At 35.5% G+C, this 25,239-nt stretch overlaps 1 protein-coding gene across 3 annotated transcripts in view; it reads left to right on the top strand.

Annotated features, from left to right (window-relative positions):
* LOC150085437 (diphosphoinositol polyphosphate phosphohydrolase 1-like) overlaps positions 1–25,239 on the top strand; it is a 132,544-nt gene that overhangs the window by 8,723 nt on the left and 98,582 nt on the right. For 2 of the 3 annotated variants that reach the window (XM_090373242.1, XM_090373243.1), the window contains exon 2: positions 12,658–12,690. The exons of the other annotated variant lie outside the window; for it this stretch is intronic. In XM_090373242.1, the coding sequence (XP_090229368.1) occupies positions 12,658–12,690 (33 nt within the window). The remainder of the gene's footprint in view (positions 1–12,657; positions 12,691–25,239) is intronic. 3 annotated transcript variants of the gene reach the window in all.

The following is a 25,239-nucleotide window of genomic DNA, read 5'->3' on the forward strand; positions in this document are numbered from 1 at the left end:
AATCATTTTCTAATTCTGATTTCAAAAATGACTTCCATTTGTTTTCCATTATGCTAGGTTTTTCAAAAATCTAATTTTTCCCAAATTTTTATTAATTTTGGAAGAATTTGTGTACTAAATTATAACAAAGTGCTGCTTTTACCAGCCTTTTATATTTAAGTACAAGTCGAAAACACTATTAAAAAGGGCAGTGTGGTAAAAAGTCCACTAAACACTTGCCTCTCATTTTAAAAACTGATCTATGATGGGTCAAATTTTCGTTTCTTTGATTTTATTGCAGATCCTTCTCCTTCTCTATCTCTCTCTCTCTCTCCCCAGCATTCAGCAATAGTCAGCTCATGTTGACATTCTCCTTCCCCTGACACCTCATCTCCACGTCTTTAATGTCCTGGTGAGCCCTCTCACCCTTTTCTTTACTAACACTTCCTAGATTTTCTGAGAAGTAGTCTATGTGGGAGTGTAAAAAATGTACCTTGACACTCCTGTTGCAGCCCAGCTTCTGGAGGTTTTCCAACATATTTTCAACTATATTCTTGTAGTAAAGTTGAGAACTTCTTAGGGAACAGTAAGGGCTGTTTATTTCACTTCAGTCAAGCAATTTGGCAGAAAGTACAACATTTAGGATTACAGATGGCATACATAGAGGAACAAATTGTCAGAAAGTTAGTGAAGTCAGTGGTCATTTGTTTCTTTAGAGGAACTAGAGGGAGCTTGAGAAGGAATCATTTGAGAATATCCACCATCAGAATATCCTTCATATAAAAAGTGCAATGTCTTTATAAAATACTTTGAAACAAATTGGATTGGACCCACTTCTCAGTTTCTCCCATCATTATGGAATCATCATGCTAATTTTGGTCCTTGGATAATAAATCATGTGGAAGGATGGCATTATGGCTTAAATAAATCTACAGGGTAATAAATCATGTTAATGATGGTACCCTGTGAAATGTGAACATTGTGCATGTTACTAACACTGTCCTGAGTGATTATCCCTTTTTGTCTTTATTATTTGAAAATAATAATGAATATTTTAGATGAATCTTTTAAGAAAAATGTGGTTACGACCATTAGAAGCTGGTAATAATGATTAGATCATGTGGGAGAGTTTTCTAAATAACTTGAACTAGAAATAAACATGAAGCTTTGTAGCACTAGTTGCAGTCAGTTTCCCACACTAGCATTAGTACAAGTGAAAAGTAGAAAAAATGTGAAGCTGTGCCTGCTGGGTGGACTTGTGCTATAGCTCTGGGAAAATGATAAATTAAAAATTCAAAACTATACCAATTAAAAATATCTGTATTTAGGACAGTACCAAAAATCAGCTTTTTGTTTTCAATGACAATTAATGTGGGCTCATTCTTTTTGAATTAACTTCACAGGTGTAGTGCTAACACTGCAGAGTTGAGGAGGAATTAGACATTATTAGAGAGGTGATGTGGGAAGCGTTTTGTTATTTATTTATTATCTGTTACTATCTACTATGTCTTTCGGATATAAGGGCAAAAAAAAAAAAAAAAAAAAAAATCAAATGACTTCATCTTTGCTTGCTGCATGGGTAGTGTGTCTACAAGTTGAATAGGTTGACATTGTATAAAAGTTAAAACGTCCTAATGTAATGAGAAATGGAAGAAGCTGAGAGTTTTCAGTAGAAGCAAATGTGATTTATTGGACAGAAACGATAATTTCTGTAACCATAATCTCCCTTTTCGAGACATATCAAGAGTAGTACAAAGACAGTGTTCTTATTAATAAGTTTTCCCTATAGATAAAGTAGGATACCATCAAAATAAATTGTTCAGTTAAAAAGGACAACACTTCTTTAATTTTTCATTCTAGTTCAAACGATAATATATGTTTATATAGCCATTTGGCTTAGCAAAGGTTATAAATTATGGTGCAAATATTTTATTTGCACCATAATTTAAGGCTACTGTACACTGTTTCTTGAACATAACCATTTCAAATGGGAAATAAATTTATCTAAAGTACAAACATGTCATAGTAATTAGGTATAAAAGAAGTGTGGAGATGAAGATGGATGCTAGAATACCTCTCCAGGTAACTAATAAATGCTCTCATGTTGCCCATTAGTACCATTGCATTGTAAAATAACAAAAAAAAAAAAAAAAAGCATTGTATTTATGTAGTGTCTTTTTCTTTGGTAGTTATTGGCACATCGGCTTCTGTGGCCATAATGCACCTCCCAAGGTTTTTGCAGTACTTTGATCCAAGCCCGAGGTGGGATTCGAACCCGTGACCTTTGGGTTGCCAGGCAGGCGCTTTACCCACCCGTCTAGCCCGGTCGGCATTTATGTAGTTTCCTACGAACGTGATAATTAAAAGTATATAGGAAAAAACAATAAATACAGTTGTAATTAAACTAATTAGGTTAAACTATAAAGTTTTATGAAGTCTTCTTTCAAGTTATATCTTGGTTAACTAATTGATAGTAAGATAGCTACATTAACTTTTCATTTCAGTTAATCACAGAAAAAGAAAAAAAAAAAAAAAAAAAATCAATTATTTCAATGCACCTAACATGTAATGCACAGTGTATATTTTAGCTTGTAATAGAAGTACTTTATCGAATGTGTATGCATTACTTAAATATGAAAAAGTTCAATCGATATCACATATTCAACGTATGTTTCGATGGTCCCTGGAAAGCCTTTCAGATCAATTATAGTCTCCCCCCCCCCCCCGACCACAGAAATCTATTTGTATAAATTGAAAGTATATTTTGCATATTACTCTAAAACAAAAAGCCAGATCGATGTCAAATTTTCAATATATGTTCTTCTGTTGGTTCTTGGGAAAATTTCAGATCCAGTTACAAACAGCCTTCATTCCCTCCCCCCCCTCTCCTACAAAAAATCAGCATAAATGAATGTATCATTTTGCATTAATTGGCAAGAAAAATGGGGATTGATACCAAATTTTCGACCTATATTCTGTCGGCCCCTGGGATGGTTCTAAGTTTAATTTCTATTTCGTAGCATTCCTGCCCTAGTTTCCCCTACAGAAATATTACTATAAAATTTGAACAAGAGCTCATTCAGATCGCTGTAAGAGCTCGTTCAAATTCTGCATTACTAATGCACAATTCGGTGCAAAATTTCAATGCCTAGAAATTTTAGGAATCTTTGTAACAAATTTTCAAATTAATGGGTTCACTTAATTTGTTATAAATCATGAACTATCACTATTTGCTAACACACCTGAAATGTAAAGCATTGCACACAACTAACTTATTATATATTATTCAAGGATCAAGAATAGTATTTTTTCATAAAAGTTAGAAGATATAAATGTTAATTTAAAGTTAAATATTGATTAACCTATAAAAAATCAACTTTGTTGGATAAAACTAAGAAACACAATTTTTACAAAGTATGAAATATCTTTAAAGCAAATATCACAGAAGCTATGAATGCATACATACCATTAAGAAAATATTGCAGGAGGAGAATGCTTAAATGGATGAATGTGGAGCTCGCCAGTCAAGTAGAACAGAAAAAGATGGGCATGGGATAGTTACAGAACAGTGAAAAGTACTGAAGCTTACAACAGCTACAAGTTGATTTGTGATAGAACCACAGTTAAAGTTAGAAGCCAAGGCTGCATATGAGAAAGAACTGGCTAAGAGAGCAAAATTTCATATAATTTTTCATATGGAGTAACAATAACAAGTTTACGAAAATTAAAAAATAGGAATGAAGAGAAGATTCTGAAAATTTGTTTTTCATATGATTGAAGGTTCCAAGGAAGGGGAAACACGTTTCATAATTATAACTTAAAAACTCACAAAATTCCAACTATCGGTACTATCGCAAATGCAATAACATTGAGTTTACTACCCATTTATAATAGATTGCACTAACAGAAAAGCCTAATAAACGAAGCTGCAAATTGTTTTTATTGTTTTATGGTTGTGACTTCCAGAAATATCACAAAGACATTAAATATTGATCCTTATAACTGAACATATGATAATGATGGAAGTGTAGTGCATTTTAATGATTTGAATTGGTTTTGTGAAATTTGATTCTATTAACCAGTGACCATGTTAAAAGGTGCCTACTTATTTCACTTTATGATGGGATGGGCTTACAATTGTCTCCAACTGTACCACATGGTCCTTCCTCTCAGCCAATAGTAGCCTTTGTAAATGTGTTGGCTGCATGTTTTGTTTTTGCATCCTTTAGTTGAAGTGATTTTTTTGTGTTGTACTTTAATCAATATATTAGTTTTAATCATTTTTAAAATCAATATTACAATTTACATTATAAAAATGACCTTTTAAGAGTGATAAATAGCTTAGTTATATAGTGAAAATTTCAACTTCCAAGGTCTTGGAACGAATTACCAAAAAACTGTGTTATTGGGTTCACATTATGATATTTTCATGATACAAGTGTCTCTGGTATGGCTTAATATCGTAAAGTGGGGGTCCACTGTATTTTAGCAAGGCATTTGACTCATTACCTCATAAGAGGTTACTGTATAAACTGGAACATATTGGGAATAATGGAAAAATTCTCAGGTGGATAGTTGGGTGGCCGCAGGAAGAAGGCACAGGGTTGTGATTAGGTCTTACAATACCGAGATCCCGGAATCCTGGTCTTTTTTTTTATTTTTTGCCAGTATTCAAATACCGGTATTGATTAAAAAAAAAAATAAAAAATACCGGTTTTTGGATACTAATTTAAAAAATAATTGTTTATAATTTAATCACATGAAAGTTATAAAATCATCTTTATGTGATTTTATAACCACCAACTAAATATTTACAAAAGCATACTGCAGCAGAATTTAGCAAATAAATTGTCATGCAATGAGATTTCAAGACTCGTTGGAGCAGTTTGAATTTCTCCAACCACCCATGTAGGTAACTTATTTTAGTAATTTCTAACTCGCTGGCAGAAATAAAACTTCCTCCAACCTAGTCTAAACTTCTCCCCACCTCTAACTTGAATTTATGGCCCCTAGTTCTAGAATCATTTATAACCAAAAGCACAGCAGCCCAAGATGATTAAAATATCAGTAATTAACAAAATACTTTTTAATTTTTGGTTTCCATTTTGTGAGTATGTTGAGAACTCAATATGCTGTATTAAAAAAAATAATAAAAATTAAAATAATTGTTTAGTCATCCAAACAATGACCAAATATTGCCTATAGACAAGGATTGGGATAACTGTTTCACAGCATTCCAAACTAGAGAGGCAGAATAATAATATATTCATATTTTGATAACTTTCAACTGATTGTAGAATTAACTGATAGTGCTTTAGGAAATCACCTGTATATTTATTTCTTCTGAAATTTACTGATTAATGGTTTCTTGTAATAACCTCCTTCTGTTATTCTGCCTCTCTAGGTTGGAATGCTGTGAAACAGTTATATCAAATGACTTTTGATATAACTGTGGGTTTTTTTTTTCTTCCCTTTTATGAAAACCCCAAGCACAAAAAGTATTAGAACCTATAGTTCTTAATACTATAGATTCTAATACCGGGGATTGAATGTTGAGAAGATGAAAGAAGGTACTTGTTGACATTAGACTTGAAGTTCTGTAGATAGTAATTTTCAGGAAAATGTATAAGAAGGGAAGTTGAAGGAATAAATGAGGAAGAAACCTTCTGTGAGCTTGAAGTTGGGTAGTAAAAGCATGCTGACTGGTTGTGGCATGTATTTGGACTGGTTTGCAAGAGAGTAGCCAATTCAGAACAGTTCTTCATGGAAGAATCTATAGAGAAACAGAATATCTACGAAACAGTGGAGAGACTTGGTTAGAGACGGATCATTAATTAACCTAATTTCCCTCTTTTGAATGGAGTGTATAAGTCTGAGAGAAGTTTTAGGGGAATCTTAGAATATTGTTCCCTCAAATGTAGGAATACTAGAACAATATTCTGTGGTAAGGCAGATTTGAGATTTGTAGAGTGGGTAGCTGTTTGGAAGAAAAGTAATGCCAAGAGCGAAAGAGAAAACTTAATATTTTAGATGCAGAGGAAGCAATATTTGTGATATGCTTATGCCAAGAGAATTAGAAATTAGAGTAATCCCTAATAGAGAAACGTGATCTTGTCTAGAAATCTGAGTGCCATTGAAGATAAGCATAGAGCAGAAGAATTCTTTTTGTGAAATATAAGAGAGGATTGAGTTTTAGGATGATTGAAATCAACTAAGTTATCTTTGCCTCACCTGGAGATCAACATTTAAGGAATTGGTAGTGGATATTTGAGAAGTCGAAACTGTTTGTGTAAGGCAAGGTTTTTCAAACTAGAAGGTGGAATGTAATGTGCTATCATCAGCAAAACTATGGAAAGGACTTCTGGTTAGTGGAAGAAGGTCATTAATATACAGGAGAAAAAGAGTGGGAGAAAGAACTGAACCTTGGGGAACACAAGCATTAGTGGAGAAGTTAGAAAACAGAGAGCCATCTACTATCACCTGCAGGTCAGAGAGAAAACTGGATACCCAGTTACAAAAACAGTTGGCAAACCATAAGATTAAAGCTTATTTAGGAGACCTTTATGTTAAACATGATAAAAATGCTTTGAAATGTCAAGAGCAGCTGCTTTAGTTTTACCAGACTTTTCCATTGGATTTGTCCATAGATGATAACATAAGCCATATTGCCAGTGGATCAACACTGATGGAAACCATAGTTGGCAGTCATTGATCAGATGGAAGGTTTCTTGATAGTTTAGTTAGTAGTTAATAGATTTCTCCATTATGAAAGAGTAGAGGTAAGGGCAATGGGATGATGATTGAATGGGAGGGATTGGTTACCCTTTTTAGGAACTGGCTAGTTATGAGCAAATTTTCAAGCAGAAGGGAAAAAAAACTAATGGAATAGGAAAGTGTATACAGGTGACACAAACAGGAGTAAGCTTGGGAGCACTGATTTTGAGAACAAGTGGAGAAATACCATCAGGACTTGGCACTTTCTTGACATCAATAAGACTGTTCAACATCCCTTCACCAACAATATGTCTGACAGATGATTGTCTGTTTTCACAAAGAGAGAGGACCCCCACAGAACTTTGATCAAATGCAGGCTGTGCAGAAGAATTTCTGCAATTCGTCTGTCAACCCTCTGCATGTCCCACCATTTTTTTGTTATAGCTGGTTAAAACATAATTATTCCCAAATTGCTGTTTCCAAATTCTAAGCTGTGAGAAAACCCCTAGAGTCAAATTCCAGTGCAAGGCAAGCCATATACACTCAGTAATCACTGAATTATGACTACCCCATCCATAATGGACTGTGCTGCATAGCTCACCGTATAAAAAAAGCCAAACAGCTTTATATGCCAGAGCATTAGCAATTTGTATCTGGTCATGCAAGTTAAAGTGATAAAGTAGCAATTATGGAATGTAGAAAAAATATCACAGATTTTCAAAAGGGCATGATTGTAGGAACTCATGTATCAGGTGCTTCCATATTGGAAACGGCATGTCTTGTTGATTGCTCACAGGCCACTGATTAAGATGTGCAAAGAATGGTATTGAATGGGTAAACCACCTCCTGCCAACAGAACTGTAAAAGATTATGCAAGGTATATGTTTGTGGTTGAGCAAAGGGTGCAGAGGGTTGTATGGGCTCAATGGCAGGTCACTGTGTGACTGTCGACATTGCAATACAATATGGGGAATGCAAGAACAATATCCCAAATGATGATGCACTGCACGTTCAGACGTATGGGGTTCCACAGCAGACGACCCAAGTGTTTCCTTCTCCTTGCTGCTGATCATTGTCGATGGTGAATACTGTGGTTGAACACTGGAGGGCTGGAAACGAGTGTGCTGGTTGGATAAATCCAAGTACTTGGTGCAACGTGCTGATGGATGCTTTTGTGTGTGGCACAAGCAACATGAGTCCATGGACCCATCGTACAAGAGCTCACTATCCAGGCAGGTGGTAGTGATTGCTTAATATGGGGCATCTTTTTCTGGAAAGAATTAGGATCCCTAGTACATATGGGCCAATGCTTCACTGGCGAGGTCTAGCAGCAGCTCTTAGAAAACCATGTGCACCTTGTCATGTATTTTTTTTTGTGAACTGAAACAGGATCTTCCAACAGAATGCTGTGTAATCAGGCTTCACTGTGCACAAGTGGTTGAAATGAGAATGGTCATGAGAGGAAGGCTTCATTCATTGGAGAAGAGACCATCACTGTTGTGATCTGAGGTGCCCAGAGGACCATTCACCTTGACTGTGTACTTGAAAGTATTGTTAGTGAGAAAAAGATGGAGTGTTGGCTGGTGGTAAGGATTGCCTGTTATTCTGGTAAGTCTGCTGGGTCATTAGTAATTGCAAAAGCCTTAGCATCTCGACCAGTTGGATCTCTGTGACTATAAAACTGAAGCTAGAGACTAGACACTTGTTTTAAAACTTCAAGCATCCAGTAAGCAAGGTGGTGGTATTACCTGGTTGACACGGGGTTATATTCCTCTGGGTGGTCACCTCCAGTATATTAGGTACAGTATTTCATGGCTTACACATTATAGTTGTACCCGGAGTTACTGACAGTCCCATCATCATGAAGGTGCAAGCAGACGAGGATTTGGTTTTTGCAGAACGACCAGGCCACAAAAATTCGGTCCACTTGATTCAAGTGTCACCTGAATATCAGTTCCGTCAGCTTTCTAGACTCCCAGGTAGCAAGCCCTAACTTGTCATATGCATAAGAATGTCTGTGACAGCCCAGTGACCATTTGTGACACTGGTATGTAAACATACAAAGTACTCACCCAGTGGAGACTGAAGACCAAAGAAAGCCTTGGAAGAATTTCAACGAAACTCTTACCTTTGCATATTCTAACCTTTTTCCATTTGCCTTTTAATTCACAAATTCAGCAACTTTCAAAAGCACTTAGCTGCAAAGGAAACAATTTTTAGCAAGCGTCGAAAGCGGTATTCTTTCATAAATGCTTCTAAATTTGTTTTTCCAATCTGAATGCAATGTAGTATGTTCATAATTACGATGTGTTTTTTTACTTTCACTTATATTTTATGGAGAGGTGCAAATGACATTGAAAAATATGGCACAGAATTGGAATTAATGAATAAAAAAAATTTTGATCTCATTTGTTAAACAATACACTGATCATGAATGCAGAAATTTTTTTCAATACTGAAAAGTTTGAAATAGATAATTTTGTGTTCTATTATAATGAAAAAGCAGCCATATCCTGTGCCATAGCCTTATGAATTGATTCTTTTTATTTCTTTTCATTATAAAAATCATAAATAAGAGCATCATCTGGTGTTAGCTCTATGCAAGTATTCTGAACAATTTAAAGGAAGAGACTAGTTTTAATCGGATTTGTTTAACTTGCAGTAATTAATTAGGTGTTAGAGAGTGTATAAAACTTGAGCCTTTTACTGGTCTGTGCTGCTCTAGTGGAAAATTAAGCACTGTGAACAAAATGGCATGTACTAACTGAGCAGCATGTGCCCTTTTGTAAAAAAAAAAAAAAAAAAGTTTTACGAAATTGTTAGTCTTATTTGGGTACATGAATTTTTCATATGTCAGCATGGAAGGTCTGTGTAGGTTAGTAGTTAATGGTTTGATTAAAATGTTTAAAGAAACTGGTGTTCTATATGATGAGAAGAGTAGACAGAAAGATGTATCTGCAAATGCCTGAAAAAAATTGCATACAGAAATAGTTACCTCAGACTGAAAACCGTAAAATTACTGTTTCAGAAGCTTGATTTAAAATATCCATCCATTTTAAATGTTGTGTAACATGAACATCAAAATGGTTCTCTAAAATTCAGGCATAGCATTCTGAATTCCCTTGAACTATTGTTACAATTTTCTGGCTGTGAATCTGTTTCCTTCTGGCAGAAATGGCCATTTGGTTGTCTGCAGATTTTGATTTTAGAAACAAAATGAAAGAATTCTGATGGCAGATGACATTTAGTTTGTTATGGTAATGTTAATATGGTAACATAATAAACATCTGGGATTGATCTGGAAATGCCTGTCTCAATATATCCATATCACTGTTTGTGTAACTATGTCAGTGTGTCCTGTGGATGCATATATTTGACAATTGCCATGCAGAATTAGATTTGGCAAATGATTGAACTCCTGACCTGTGATTGGTGAAGTATTATCAAAGAACAAACCATGAATGGTCAAAGCAACTACTTGCGATCCAAAAACAGGGTCTCAAAAACTTAGCCATCAGTTAGCAAATTGGTGAACAACAAGGTCAACTGCAAGGTTCTATTGTACAGTGAATGCTGACTCACTCATGGTTGATGTTAATATTCACGGAACATTTACTGCACAAGTTGGTTGGTTTTTTTTAGGAGCATTAGCAACTAAGGCCATATAGCTCCGGGATATGCGGTGATCATTCCCTGACCCTTCCGCATCCTCCATATTTGGTGGTGACGGGCTCAAACCCCGGTCTAATCAAGAAGCGTGTGCTACGCACTGCTGCTCCTTCCCACCTGGCTACGGAGGCGCCTTGCACAAGTTGGGAGAGACCACATATGCGCAATTTAGTTCTTAATTTTCTTAGTGAACATTTTCAATGTAGGGTTCATTTTGAGTTGATATCCTAGATAATTTTTTTGCTGTATTCAACTAAATTTGGAATTCATGTGATTTTATCCAGATGAATTCCTTAAAGATAATGTGTTTTCAGGAATAGTACATTCAGTTGAAGAACTGAGAGCTGAAATCAGCTGCAGTTATGGATAATTTCCATACACGTGTAAATCGCTGGATGCATAAGAACTTTATATTGAAAATCATTTTTTTCACAAATAGGATTTATGCTTCTTGAGTGTTTTTATATTGAAAACAGTGCTATATAAGTTAAATACTTCAATAACTATAATCAATCCAAACTAGAGCATCTTTTTTGGTAGTCCCACATTTGGAATTTAGATTTTAAGAATACGTGCCTCTGTTTCTACTGCTTCAAACCTTATACTTTCTGTAAAAGTTTGTTATTCTATCATATTTTATACTTCATGAAATAAAAGAAAGATTACACAGTCCATACATTAGGTAGTACGTCATGTTTGTAACTTGTGTATCCCTTCTGTATGGATGCCATTTTATTTTTCATGAAAGAGAAGAAAGATTACATAAGGCATACATGATTTAGGTAGTACACTAATTTGTGTATGGTGCTGAAGTCTGCTCCTCTTCTGTGTGGAGCAGAAGTGTTATTTGCCGATGTATTTCATAATTGCTGTAATATATGGAAAGAATTCCTAATTGTTCAAGAAACAAAATTAAATTAAATGTAGAAAGTATTTAAACCACTGTTTTGTGCAGTATATACCAAAATAAAGAGCAATGAAATATGACAACACACTTTCAGCAGTACTGTGCATTTTTAAATAGGTGAGCTGTCAGTATTGCTTTGTTTTTACCTTTCACATTCTTTCAATTAATGCTTTGATGGTTTACACAATAAAATGCGTGATTTGAAGCCACTGTATGGTGTCAAGTTGATGATTTCTAAGTGGTAGATGCATTTTCTTATTGCATACAAGTTGCCTAAGTGTGTGAGGGAAATCAGTGTGATTCAGTGTAATAAGATTTACTCTCACAAATATTAGCCACGCAGTAGGCTGACAACGAATTATTCTTGTTAAACATTTGGTTTTCTGATGGAAGTCCAATTATGTCAGAGTCATCATTTAAGTATATTGCAGGATTCCTTGGATTAGATGAATAGCATTGTTCTATTTTTAGTTATGATGCCATAGGCACTTTGTTGAAGATAAAAGACCATTAACATTTAATCAACAGTAGTAAGAAAGTGTATATTGAGCCATTTTTTTTACAAATTTTCATGCATTTGTTAGAAGCATCAAATTAAGTAGTGGTTTCAGTAAAGCAGCACAACTGATCTGTAAATCTGAGAAATCTTGTCCAAGTTTGCACCTTTTATTAGAACTCAGTTTTGCTGTATCCTTATGTTTTTCAGCTTGTTACCTGATGCTTACTGTAGATCATACTGTGAAAGCAAGTGTAGCATGATGACTTTCCTTGAATAATTAAAGATTAAGTGCATTTGAATGGCTTTGCATAATCACCATTCTACAGAATATTTAGTTTAGACTACCGTTGTCTGGAATATTATAGCTAATGGAGCAGTGTATAACTGCTATTAATTATTATTATTATTATTTTTTTTGTTTCAAGCTGTTGCAGTAATTTTTCAGTGGTTTGTTTTGGTACATATTGCATTTCATGTGCTTTAATTGCATTTCATGTGCTCATTACATTTGAAAGATTTTTTAAAAATATAAAAATTACTTTTTTTACTTAAGTTTTATATTCTCATTGACTGACTGAATAAATTTAAAGAAAATTAATTATTTCTAATGAAAATTATAGCAAAGCGTTACTTATTTAAAGTTAAAAACAGAATTTCTTTCATGTTAATTTGAATGCAAGAATTCTTTCCATGGCATTTGGGGAGTGGGAGACTGTAGTTTAATTAATATTGATTTAAATTTATTCTTTCCTAGTTTTAATTTATAATACTTTTTTAAATTAATTCACAAAGGTTAAAAATGACTGTTCAAACATCTCAGTTGCTTTTTTTTCCCCCATTATAATACATTAACATTTTAAGAAGTAATATGTTTGGATAATCTTTTCAGATTGGATTTCCTGTGATGTTGCCTTCCAGTATGGTGAGATACATTTATGACATTTCATTAAATTTACACATTTTTTTTTTCTCCTCCCACATTCATGGCTATTTTTTGCCTATAGTAATTATTCTTTCAGATCTATTGATTAATTGTCATTATAAAAGATTAATTGTATATGAAGTACAAAGCAGCTTATGGTTTGTGCTTAATGAAAATCGGCAGTGCTATTGCAACATTTAGATATGCACAAGTATATTGTGCTCCAATTCACATTTAGTTATAAATGCTTTGCTTTTATATAATCTGCACAGTTATGAAATGAGGAAAAAAAAAAAAAATGAAAGTACCTTTCTTGAAAATAACTTGTAAAGATAACGAGTTTCACTTTTTTTTTTTTTTTTTTCATATTACTGAAAAACAAGTTTCATTTTCTAGTAAAATAAAACTGCCCATACTGGAAGAATCATTTTGTTAGCAGTTCTGTGCAGATATAAAATGTTTATTTCAGTCTCATCCCTTTCTTATTCAGATATGGACAAGTGGCGAGTAATGAATTAGGTTTGAGGATGGGGAAGAGGTAGAGAGAGATTAAAAGAAGTATAATAAAAAAATGAGTTTGAGTTTATTTATATAGATAAAAATGGTTTTAAACCAGTGTATTACAGATACCAACTGGGAAGTTTGTTATTACACTAAGTAATAAATAACATTTAGTAGTTAATTTACTTAATCTTTAGACTATCGTTTCTCAAACTTTTTTAGTCACGTACACTTTTCATCTCACAACGTATTCACGGAACACTTATGAAACAAGTTTAGCGAGAGCCCAAGAACTGTTGCTAATATTTTATTACATATGCCACACTGTCCATCAGGAGCATCTTTATTTCCAACACATGTAAAGCCGAAATTCAAATAACTGTCATTATACTTTTGCTTTGGTCTTTTGGTCAAAAACTTATATCAGCTAATAGGTTGGTTCCTGTTTTTTCACTTTGAATTTCTGGGGAACAAAAGGCTGCAATAATTCATCCTCACTTTGAAGTGTGACAACATTGTGTTTGTTTTCATCGAGTAAGTTGCACTACTAGAAGTACATTGCTTCTCATTTTAAAGTTCCTTTTTTCAACCACAAATCTATGGTCACATATTTTAGTAATAATATTTTGAAATACTAATAATTATCAAAAAAAATTATACAAGGAAGTGAGTTTAGGTATGATATCAGTTCGCTTCCCCCTCTCTTTCAACCCGTGTACTCCAGGCTAAATTGCATACAAATGGCATATTAGATCACTATATTGCTACTTTTTTGTAGGTGTCATTACCTCTGCACATACTTTTCTATGCAAGGCCTGCCAAAATAAAGCGTTCAGTGGTCTATTTGATTATTAGTCTGTCAGTACATTAACTGAAAAAAAATTATGCTAAATATTATAATGATACAAAAGTGGTGTACGCTACAAATATGCAAAATTTATTTACAGGAATACCTCGCATAGCATGGTTAATTTGTGCCAAAAAATACTACACTATGCAAAACCGTGCTGATCGAGGTATTATTAGTATGTATTTTAATGTAATGAATTCCGACAATTTGATTATCTGGATTGGGTTGCAAAAATATATAGGTGTTTGTTTACTATAAATTGATGCACATGAAGTTCTTGCAAAACAAGAAACAAAAATTGATAAAAATGAAAAAATACTAGTAAGTACAATACAAATGATTTTTATTGCAGTATGTACACCAAGAGAAGATAAGTTAAGTATGTACTGTATTTTTATTTTGAAAAATAACTGATCAGCTTAGTTTGAACAGTTTTTCTTCTTTTTATCTGCATACATCTCTTTATAACATCGAATGTCATTTTGTAATGCCTGCCTTACTTTCATAGCTCGTTTGATGTTTGGATCTGCTGCCATTATCGGTTCACAAACTTCATCTACTTTAGCAATCAACGTTGACAATTCATCAATTGTGAATTCTTTCATGGATGTAATATTTTCTTCTTCTTCTTCGTATAAGCGTTGCTGTTCCATTTCCACAAGTGTTTCATCAGCGAGGTCATTGGAATGAGAATCAGTGCATTGACGCACACTGTCACAATCCAAGGTTTCAAATCCAAGATTATCTTTCCCAAGCTGTAAAATGTTTTCAGAAACTGTTTTGATTTGAGATTCAAAACTGGTAAAATTAACATTGGCGCAATTCGGTAAAAGATTTTTCCAAACAGCTCTCATGTTGCTCGCAGTTACTTCAAGCCATGATTCACATGTTTTCAATGGCATTTTGGATATTGTAACGTTTCCAAAATTCACATAAAGATATGGCATTTTCTCCCATTGTTACATTAATGACTTGTCCAAAGGTACATATTAAATAAAAAGCCTTAAATGTGGCAATGACACCACGATCTATTGGTTGTAACAAAGAAGTTGTATTTGGTGGCAGAAAAATAACATTGACATTTCTGTTCAGGTCCGTAAGATAAGTAGGATGACCTGATGCATTGTCCGATAGTAACTGAATTTTAAAGTCCATGTTATTGTCTTTGCAATAGCGTTTAACTGCAGGGCAAAAATGATTTACAAACCAATCTTCAGAGAGCTGTTTTGTTACTCACTCTTTCCTATTTTGACCCCCATATAACAGGAAGAGTATTTTTTGAAAATGTTTTTAGAGGCCTTGGATTTTCTGATTTATATACCAGCATAGGCTTTAATTTAAAGTCACCGGATGCATTTCCACCTAGTAAAAGGGTTAATTGATTTTTGGTGGCTCTATACCCTGGTTGGGTTGATTCTTTTTCTGCCAAATAAGTGCATGACAGTATCTTCTTCCAAAATAATCCCATTTCATCCACGTTGAAAATTTGTTCATCCTTGTAACCATTATCTTCAATCAGTTTTTTTAGATCATCACGAAATCTTGTAGCTGCTTCATTGTCAGCACTGGCACTCTCACCACTAAGTCGAACATTGTGGAGCCCCATACGTTTATTAAACCTGTAAACCAACCACGGCTTGCACAAAAACTTTCCTCTTCCTTGCCATTTTCTTTTGTTAGTAGTGAATAGAGACTGCTTGCTTTAGCTTGAATTGTCATCTGACTTAACAAAATTCTTTTCTGGTTACAGTCTTCAGTCCATAACATTAATAGACGTTCCATATTAAGCATTTCAGAGCTACGATTTTTAACAATCATTTTTGACGTATAAGATGCTGTTGCCATTCCATGTTCTTTTATTTTATCTTTATTCTTTAGAAGAATTTGTACCAATGATTTGTTCATATTCTTGTCCCGTGCTATCTTAGCATATGATATAAAGGTGTAATGTTTTTAAAAAATAATCTTTAATAAAAATACACAGCAAAAAATATTTGTACAGCTTACGCACAGTCAATGACTTCACCGCTCAGAATCTAGAGTGATTACTAATGTATGAATGCTAGCAGAGTCCGTATATAATGGGAGTTGCGACAACAGTCAGCATGGCCTTGAATCCACAACGCATTGGCCTACGTACTGGAATTACAATATATACATACATATCACATGTATTGCTGCATAATGTGGTTAATTTTTTTTTCAATTTGTAAACTGCACTATAGCGAAACCCACTCTGTTTGAAACCATACTATGCGAGGTATTCCTGTATTTATTTATTTTTTAATTATTAATTACGATTTTTCGTGGAACACTTGTTCACATCTCACAGAACACAGTTTGAGAAACGCTGCTTTGGACTGTGTTCCTGGTGATAAGCTTTCTCATTTCTTTGATTCTTTTTTTACAAAAAAAAAAAAAAAAGAACTTGGAGTGGGGAGACAACATTCACATAACTATCTACCATGCTGCAATGTGCTACTCCTTGTAACATCCTTATTGAGATTTGCTGAGAGGTGCAAAACTTGGGTAAGAACATGACAAGCATAATTCAAGATTGCCTTTATGATGTAATATATGTGATTGTTTAATAGTGGCACTGTGTTTTTCACTACCTATTTTATACGAATTGGTATTTTATGTAGACTACCTAATGTGATATCCAAATGGAAAGAAGAGAAGACATCTTTTGATACTGACACTTTTTTGTTTTAATGAAATTGTTTCACTACTAAAGAACAAAGCGCCTCCGTAGCCAGGTGGGAAGGAGCAGCAGTGCGTAGCACACGCTTCTTGATTAGACCGGGGTTCAAGCCCGTCACCACCGAATATGGAGGATGCGGAAAGGTCGGAATGACCACCGCATATTCCCGGAGCAATATGGCCTTAGTTGCTAATGCTCCTAAAAACCAAAATAATAATAATAATAACTAAAGAATATACACTGCATTTGATGAAAAGAGTAATAACATGTTAAAAATCTAAGGGCTTATAATTGGATGTGTATGCTTAGTTCCAGTGTGATTGGTACCTCTGGTTTGATTTGAATGCAGTGTAGTATTGATGAATATGGAAATTCTGAGATTTCATTCCATTTGATTGGAGGAACTCCTCCCCCCCTCGCCTTTATTTCCACAGAAGGGTTTTTTTTTTTTTTGCCTTGAAAAACTATAAATCAACCCTTAAGATGCTTGCAACTGTACATGTACATAACATCCAATTAAAGATAATTTATTATAGAATTGTAGATATTAGTGAGAAACCTTATCACTATGAATATAGTTTGTGGATTAAATAAGGTAATCACCAAATATTAATGTAACCTTTTATATACAGGGTGTTGGCATTTTAATATATCCAGACTTATGCCACTACTATATTTTTAGGTTTAGGATATTTTTCATATTTGCTGAAATTTTTGTGTTTGATGTTAAATTGGACTGAATGTTCCTTTTTTATTATAGGATTTCTTACTTTAAATACTGATTTTATTTTGGGAAAAACAACATAATGTAAATTGCAAGAATGCCGATAATATTGAGGCAGTGTTAGTTGGGTTGGAAAATTGCTAGTTTGGGGAGGAATACACAAAGTAATAGTGTAATGGCAGCTAAAAAACAGAGGTGAAATTGTTCCTAGCACTGTTCCTGTTGGAACATGCAGTAGCCTGGAAAGCAGGGGGATCCTCATGGGTGAAGCAGATATATGGGCTGTGCTAGGGTGTTACTAATAGCAAAAACAGGTGCACATATACCTGCTTGTATACGGATGTTAGGAGCATAATAAATAAATTTCATGAGTTTGAAGTATTGATTAAGTCATCAATTGTCTACATTATAGGTATAACAGAAACTCAGTGTTACTCTGATGTTGAAATGTGGAATTTGAATATAGTGTGTACAGAAGGGCCAGACAAATGGGAGAGGGATGTTATGCTCTTGTTAAGAAGCACATATAGTCTAAGGCAGTCCACCCACTTGACATGGGCTATGTTGAATCAGTTTGTGACACAAGCATTGCAAAAGCAAAAAATGATAGTAGGATTGAGTTATGCCGAATGACTGATGAGTATGATGAACAACTATGCAACAGATAGAGTGGGCTAGTAAATCAGAATGCCTTATAATGTGAGATTTTAACTTTCCAGATATTGACTGTAACTTATGGATTGGTCATTCACACATTAGCAAGACTTTTGTGGATTTATTGGATGACTATTTTTTACAGCAGCATGTTAGAGAGATAACAAGAAAAAAGCATTGCTCTTGATCTAATTATCAGCAGTGACTTCATGCATTAAAGATCTCCAGATAAAGTAACCACTAGGTGGCAGTGGTCACAGTGTATTGATGTGAGATTTACTTAAAGATGTAACTACTTTTAGGGACAAAGAGGGGATTTATGTTTTGTAAAGATGACTACAGTGATTTTAGACAGTTTTTAAAATCTATTCAGTGTGACAAACTGATTATATTGGCAGCAGCAATTTCTAAATGGGAAATATTCAGTGGAGTAATTGTAGAAGCTTTTTATACCAGCTAAGGGATATTGTTCAGGGTTTGACCTAAATGGATATCAGATGAACCGATGAGACTAGTGGCAAAAAAGAAAACTAAAGGATGATTATAAGTTATCGGGGGGCTCTATAAGTATAAACTAGTCTACAATCAAGTAACTAAGGGGGCTAGGTAAGCTAAAGCAATCTTAAAAGAAATTCTTGGCTAAGAATGCAAAGAAAGTTAGCAAAGAATTCTTTGCTAATTTTAGCACTAAAAGCAAAAGGTTGAATTCCATTGGTCCATTAGAGATGAATGGCATAATTGTTGATGATCCTATTAAGGTAGCTGACAAATTGAATAAATAGTTTTGTCTACATTAAATAATTCATCTGTATTAAAAGAAGCAGCAAAAGAGGCAAGTAAACATTTACCCATAATTATAAAAACATTCTTTGATTTAGAGGAGGTTCCAACTCATTGAAGATGTGTAAATGTCACTCCCATTCATAAAGATGAATTAAAGAGTGAAGTGAGTAATTACAGACCTGTAAGCTTAACTTCTATTGCAGGGAAAATAATGGAGTTGCTGTTTAGTGGTGCACGAGAAGCGTCATCAAGGGCCTCCCCCACCTCTGCTTTGTGAACTCTCTGTCATATACGAACACTGTAAAGGCTGGAGAGTTGTGTATTTAAGTAGTGTTAGTTTGTGTTATGTTGTTCATCTGGTCTCTTAGCCAGCGGGCCCGTGAAACACCACTGGCATCCTGTTGCCCATCCGTTGGCACATGGAACTGAGTCAGGAAGTAGGGGGGAATGAGTACTCTGGTGGGGCAAACCCTGGGGTTGCTTGAGCTTCCCAGAGATAGCCCAGAGGGGGGAAAGTTTTTGTTGAAGAGGAGAGTAAGAGAGAGAGAGAGAGAGAGAGAGAGAGAGAGACCAAGAACAGAGAGAGAGAGAGAGTACAGTTATACAGGGGGTGGATGGAGGGGAAAGCATCTGCCAGTTTAGGATTTGGGAGAGGGAAGTTGAGGTGGGAACACATTATGGCCCTTACTTTTAGGCAAAACTAAATAGGGGGTAGTAGGGGGAGGGAAGACAACTCATGGTGTGAGAAGGATAAAGTTGTAGGGCCAGGGTGTCCTTGGTGGGCATGTTGTGCAGCTCAGCCTTGTTAATGCCCTTTGTCACGATCATGAGCATTTACCAAATGGCAATTCAAACTAGCCATGTGGCGAGTGTCAGCAACAACAGTCCCACATCATGCCAAGACACAATGTCAGCAGACAGTTCTTGGTCAATTTTTATCTCACACTGGCATGAACCAATGTCGGTAATCCCACATCACTCCGTAGTACAATTTCAGCAGTCTAATCAAGATATGGCCTATCTCTTAGGGGGATCCCTGGCTCGGTGTCCTGCCCCCTCTCTTGTTTGATCCCTTCAGTTTTTCACTTTTGATGGAGTTTGTGGTGATGGTTTTTTTCTCATTTTTGGGATTGTTAGTTAAATTTAGGGTCATTCTCATAAAGTTAGTTGGTATTTGTCATTTTAGACAATAATTTAGGCCTCTGGTTAATAATATTATTATTTGTATGGAATTAATTTTTCATTTATTTTTATCCAAATGTCCTGTGGAACCATATGCTAGCTCCATAGCATATGGTTCCATAGGACGTTATTGGTAGGAATGTTGCATTATAGATCAGCATTAAAGTTTATCATTTTAGATCCCAATCAGACCCGCTGATTTAGCATTAGTAGTGGTATATGATGCAAGAAAGTAAGCTTATACAGCATCAGTCAAAAAAAAATAAAATAAAATTCCCCATTTCACCCATCCATTTTCTACAAATGTTTGTCTAGTTCTGCCTTGAATTTATTTAAGCTGTCAACCTCTACAATGACAGATGGAAGTTTGTTCCAGCAATCAACCATCCGCTGGCTGAAGGCAAATTTTCACACATCAATTCTACAACTGGCTTTCCTCAATTTGAATTTATGTCCCCTCAGGCAATTAATTTGGGCAGGAGGAAGAATCCCATCAGCATTGATCTTGCTCAAACCATTCAAGGCCTTATACACCTCAATCAGATCACCTCGCAGGTGCCTAGTGTCCAGACACTGTAATTTGCATAGCTTAAACCTTTCTTCGTAAGAGCAACCCTTTTTTCCATTCACTAATCTTATTGCCCTTCTCTGTACTGGTTCCAGCAGCTCTACATCCTTCCTAAAACGAGGCCTCCAGACCTGTGTACAGTACTCAAGGTGCAGCTTGACTATTGCCTTATACAAGGAGATTATCACCTTATCCCTGTATATCATTGACAACACACTGTGGTCTACTCTTGTAGACTGTTTGCACTGCTCAAAAAACTTCATATCTGACTGCACAATTACCACCAGCTCCTTTTCGTTCTCTACCAACCTGAGTGTAGTACCACACAGTTGATACATTACTCTGGGTTTACAGCTATCCATATGCAGTACTATTTGGGAAATCAAACTTGCGAAGTTGCATACCGTCTTAGTTGAGGTAGTTGAGATGTGTGAAAAATTGCAGATTGGTGTCAGACGCCACTCCTAGATTTGTTATTATTAGCTATATGGTGGAAGGAAGCTTGAGGCTTATGCTGCACCAGCGGAAAAAAAAAAAAAAAAAAAAAAAAAATTTCCAGAGTTACCCAAATTTTTTAGTTCGTGTACCATTTTTATTGAATTACTGGATATTTTTATTATACTGGATATTTTCTGGGATCTAAAGTACCTTTGAGAAGACTGGTCTTAGTTTTTTTCTGTAGGTATTTTAAACTTGTGGTCCATTTTTGTAGTCATTCTAGTTCAGAGTTGACACAGTCTTCAGCTACTGTTCTCGTGTTTCCTGTACCAAGAAATACAAGTTTATCCACGAAGGCAACTTTGTCCATTGCACTGAGATCTAGGTTCATGAATTCATCAAGTATGATGGTCCAAAAATATGGAACCCTGTGGGGCAGCCTTTGGACGCAGGATGTGTGATTTTCTGGTACCTTGTGGTGCACACTGTGACTTGTCTATTTCGGAGGTAGTCTTTGAGATGAAGGTATGGGTTCTGTGGTATATTAGTGTGGTGTAACTTTCTCAGAATGCTTGGCCACAATAAACTGTCAGATGCACCTGCAAAGTCCACTGCTATATAGGAGTCAATAGTTAATGAAATAATGCTAAACCATCTTAACAGTAGTGCAGTTATACAGCAATTATAGTATGGATATTAGCATTAGTAGAGGGGCATATGATGCAAGAAAGCAAGCTCATACATAATCAGCCAAAAAAAAAAAAAACCCTTCCTATTTCACCCATCCATTTGCTCCAAAGGTTTGTCCACCTCTTCCTTGAATTTATTTAAGCCATCAATTTCCACCACGACAGGTGGAAGTTTGTTCCAGCAATGACCTGCTGGCTAAAGGCAAATTTCTTCACATCTATTCGACAACTGTCTTTCCTCAATTTCAGTTTATGTCCCCTCAGGTTTATAATCTGAGCAAGAGGAAGAATCCCATCAGCATTGAGCCTGCTCAATCTATTCGAGGCCTTACACACCTCAATCAGATCACCTTGCAGGTGCCTGTCTCCAGATGCTAAAATTTAGTATTATAAAATATTTAAGGGCAAAGGCCTCATGCTACGCGGTAGAATGACTAACATGTAGGTTAGTGCAAAAGCATCATTTTAACGTAGCCATCTACCAAAGTAGTTAAATTAACTAATTAAATTGGCATCATTTTGGTTATCTCATATTGTGAATGCCTTCACGAGTTACCATGGTATTGTACTACCTCGAATAAATAACACTTCACCAGTGGAGAAGACTACCTTTATTTATTCTCAGCGGTACCACCACCCAGATGGCACCGTTTCAAAGCTTGTTGGCTTTTCTTCAACTCGTTGTGAAGGCATTCACAATATGAGATATAACCAAAATGAAGCCAGTTTAATTAATTAATTTAACTACTTTGGTAGATGGCTACATTAAAATGATGCTTTTGCACTAACCTACGTATTATTATTGCCAACCGGGCTAGCTGGGTGGGTAAAGTGCCTGCCTGGCAACCCAAAGGTCGCGGGTTCGAATCCCGCCTCAGGCTTGGATCAAAGTACTGCAAAAATCCTTGGGAGGTGCATTATGGCCACAGAAGCCGATGGGCCAACAACTACAAAAAAAAAAAAAAAAAAAAAAATTATTAGTATTAGCAATGGCCACATGATGCAAGGAAACCTATGGCTTATGCTGCACCAGCCAGAATAAAATAATAAGAATTAAAACAAAATAATAATAAGAGAAAAGGAAACAGACAACCTATGTGTTTCCCTCCTCCCATAGGTAAGCTGACCTTTGAATTTCCCTAAAAAGTCAGCCTCTACCACCGATGTAGGTAATTTATTCCAGTAATTTATAACTCGCTGGCTGAAATAAAACTTCCTGCAATCCAGTCTAAACACCTCCCCACCCCAACTTGAAATTATGGCCCCTTGTTCTAGAATCATTTACAGATTTATCTGTTATTTAACAACGTACAAAAATAATATTAATAGTTGACATGCAAAATATAATAAAAACACCAATAAATCATGTCTATCCGGGTATGCATACATCGTATGTACTAACATAACACAAAACTAAATTCGAAATAAGGCACCCGTCAAACCAAAACAATAAAACATAAGCGCAGTAATTCCACAGTATTAATTAAATCCACGTGCTAAATCCAACTTCGATCTTCCGAGCAGTTACAAGTTGACTTCAAATATAACCAAGAAAACATTTACCAGTTGCAGTGTAAATAAAGTTATAACATCAAACAAAATCCACCGACATGTTCAAGCCATTCTAGAACAGTTTATTACTCTTAATTTCTAATAGATAAGTGTCTTGTTTGATGCTCTTCTTTTAAATACCTCATTCGCAAACTCCTGACAACGACTTGAATTCAGTCTGAATTTTTAAAAAACAAAACACCATAAAAAATACGAAGGCACCATACAACATCGCATACATTATTCCAATTTACTCAGGCCCTGAGGGGGACGTCCCAAAACATCCCCTCTTGAATCCACTCCTGCAATTAGAAGTGGAGCATTTTCTACATTCAGCATATCAATGAAAATAATCTTGTGCTCATAATTTCAGAAGAAAACTGATAAAATAAGGATATCCCTGCTTATTATATCAAAAGAGATATGTAACGTTATTCTGTATTAAAATTATATAAAAGAGAAATCATTTGCGGAAATTGGGAAGAGAAATGTTTACAGTGGTAGAAACTACCACTTCGGCCATTCTGAGGCCAGAAGCGCAACCGAAAAATTTAGCTTCCAACATTAACATTAAAGTTTTTACTAATGTGAAAAAATAAATCGGCGAACCCAGTAATGTATCAGCAGTTAATTTATTATTTACAACAGTACTATTCAAAAATAGTCTTAGCGGATTAGCCTACAGGTTCCCAACCTGTGGTGTGCGCTTCCTGTTTTGATGAAGCACTTGGGCAAACAATGCAACCCATCTAGGAGAGAAGCGTTTTTTGTTTCTATTTTATTTCTTTGAGATAGCATGTTTTTAAATATATACTATACTTAAATAATTTATAAAATATTAAATAATAGACGACATAAAACGGTATCATAAAAAATGGATCAGTCCACAGGCGGACTGTGGTCAAAAATTCTTACCGGGGAAAACTTGTAGCGGCCTCATATTAGTGAGTACGGCCATATTTGGCTCTGGCCACCAGAGTTTCCCCCGGAGGTCTTATGGCCAGTCCGCCTCTGGATCAGTCACATTGAAAGGATGGACCCAAATTGGATCCCAAAATTAGCATTTAACTACAAACAAACAGGCGAGAAAGGTGTGGGCCGACTGAGACAACGATGGCGAGATCAAGACCACCTCCAAGAGCTACAAGGGAACAGTTCTTAAAAGACCTAAGCCAGATCATGTTCAGGATATATATTAATAGCTAAATTTTAGTTCAAGTCTGTTTATTTGCACTTCTTATGGAACTTAGGGCAAGCGTGAAATTTGAAAAATTGATGATTTTCAAGGTATAAAAATTTTGGGAACCTCTGCCTTAGCCCATCAAAAAGAGAAACACCTGAAGCTTCTGCACACGGTGTGTGGGGCACAACCAGATTGCCAAATGGTCCCACACGTGATTTTTAACACCACACCAAATTAATCATCCAATCTCCTGCCTTCTCAGATCCACTGTGGTTGGTTCATGAGATTTATATCCCAGTTCTAAAGGGTCAAAATTTTATATCAGCTTTGGATTCCGCGTATTCTGGCATATGGTTTAACGTCATTGAATCTGTTTCGGTGGGAGTGTGTAAGGATATGGTATTTCTACCCCCAGGGTGGGTATTCATTCTCACTTCCGTATACGCATAATCGACATCTCTGGTTTTCTCTTGATGTCCCTTGGCAGTTCATGGTGCTTCCGCATTGCTGTGATTGTCACGAGCAACTCCGAGTACTAGTTCGGAAGCTCCAGTTTCTCGTACCGATTCACGATTCTAGAATTCCTCCATCGCCTTATGCAGTTCGTGGTTTACAGAACTCAGTCTCATTGTGCTGGCAGTTCTATCTTCGGCAGGAGTATTCTTTTCTACTTATTACTTTGTCTTTTTAAGTTCTGCGATCCTGAAATTGGGCAACGCAGA

This window comes from Mastigoproctus giganteus, chromosome 5, assembly GCF_048544385.1.
Source record: "Mastigoproctus giganteus isolate SK-2022 chromosome 5, ASM4854438v1, whole genome shotgun sequence".
Classification (NCBI taxonomy): domain Eukaryota; kingdom Metazoa; phylum Arthropoda; class Arachnida; order Uropygi; family Thelyphonidae; genus Mastigoproctus; species Mastigoproctus giganteus.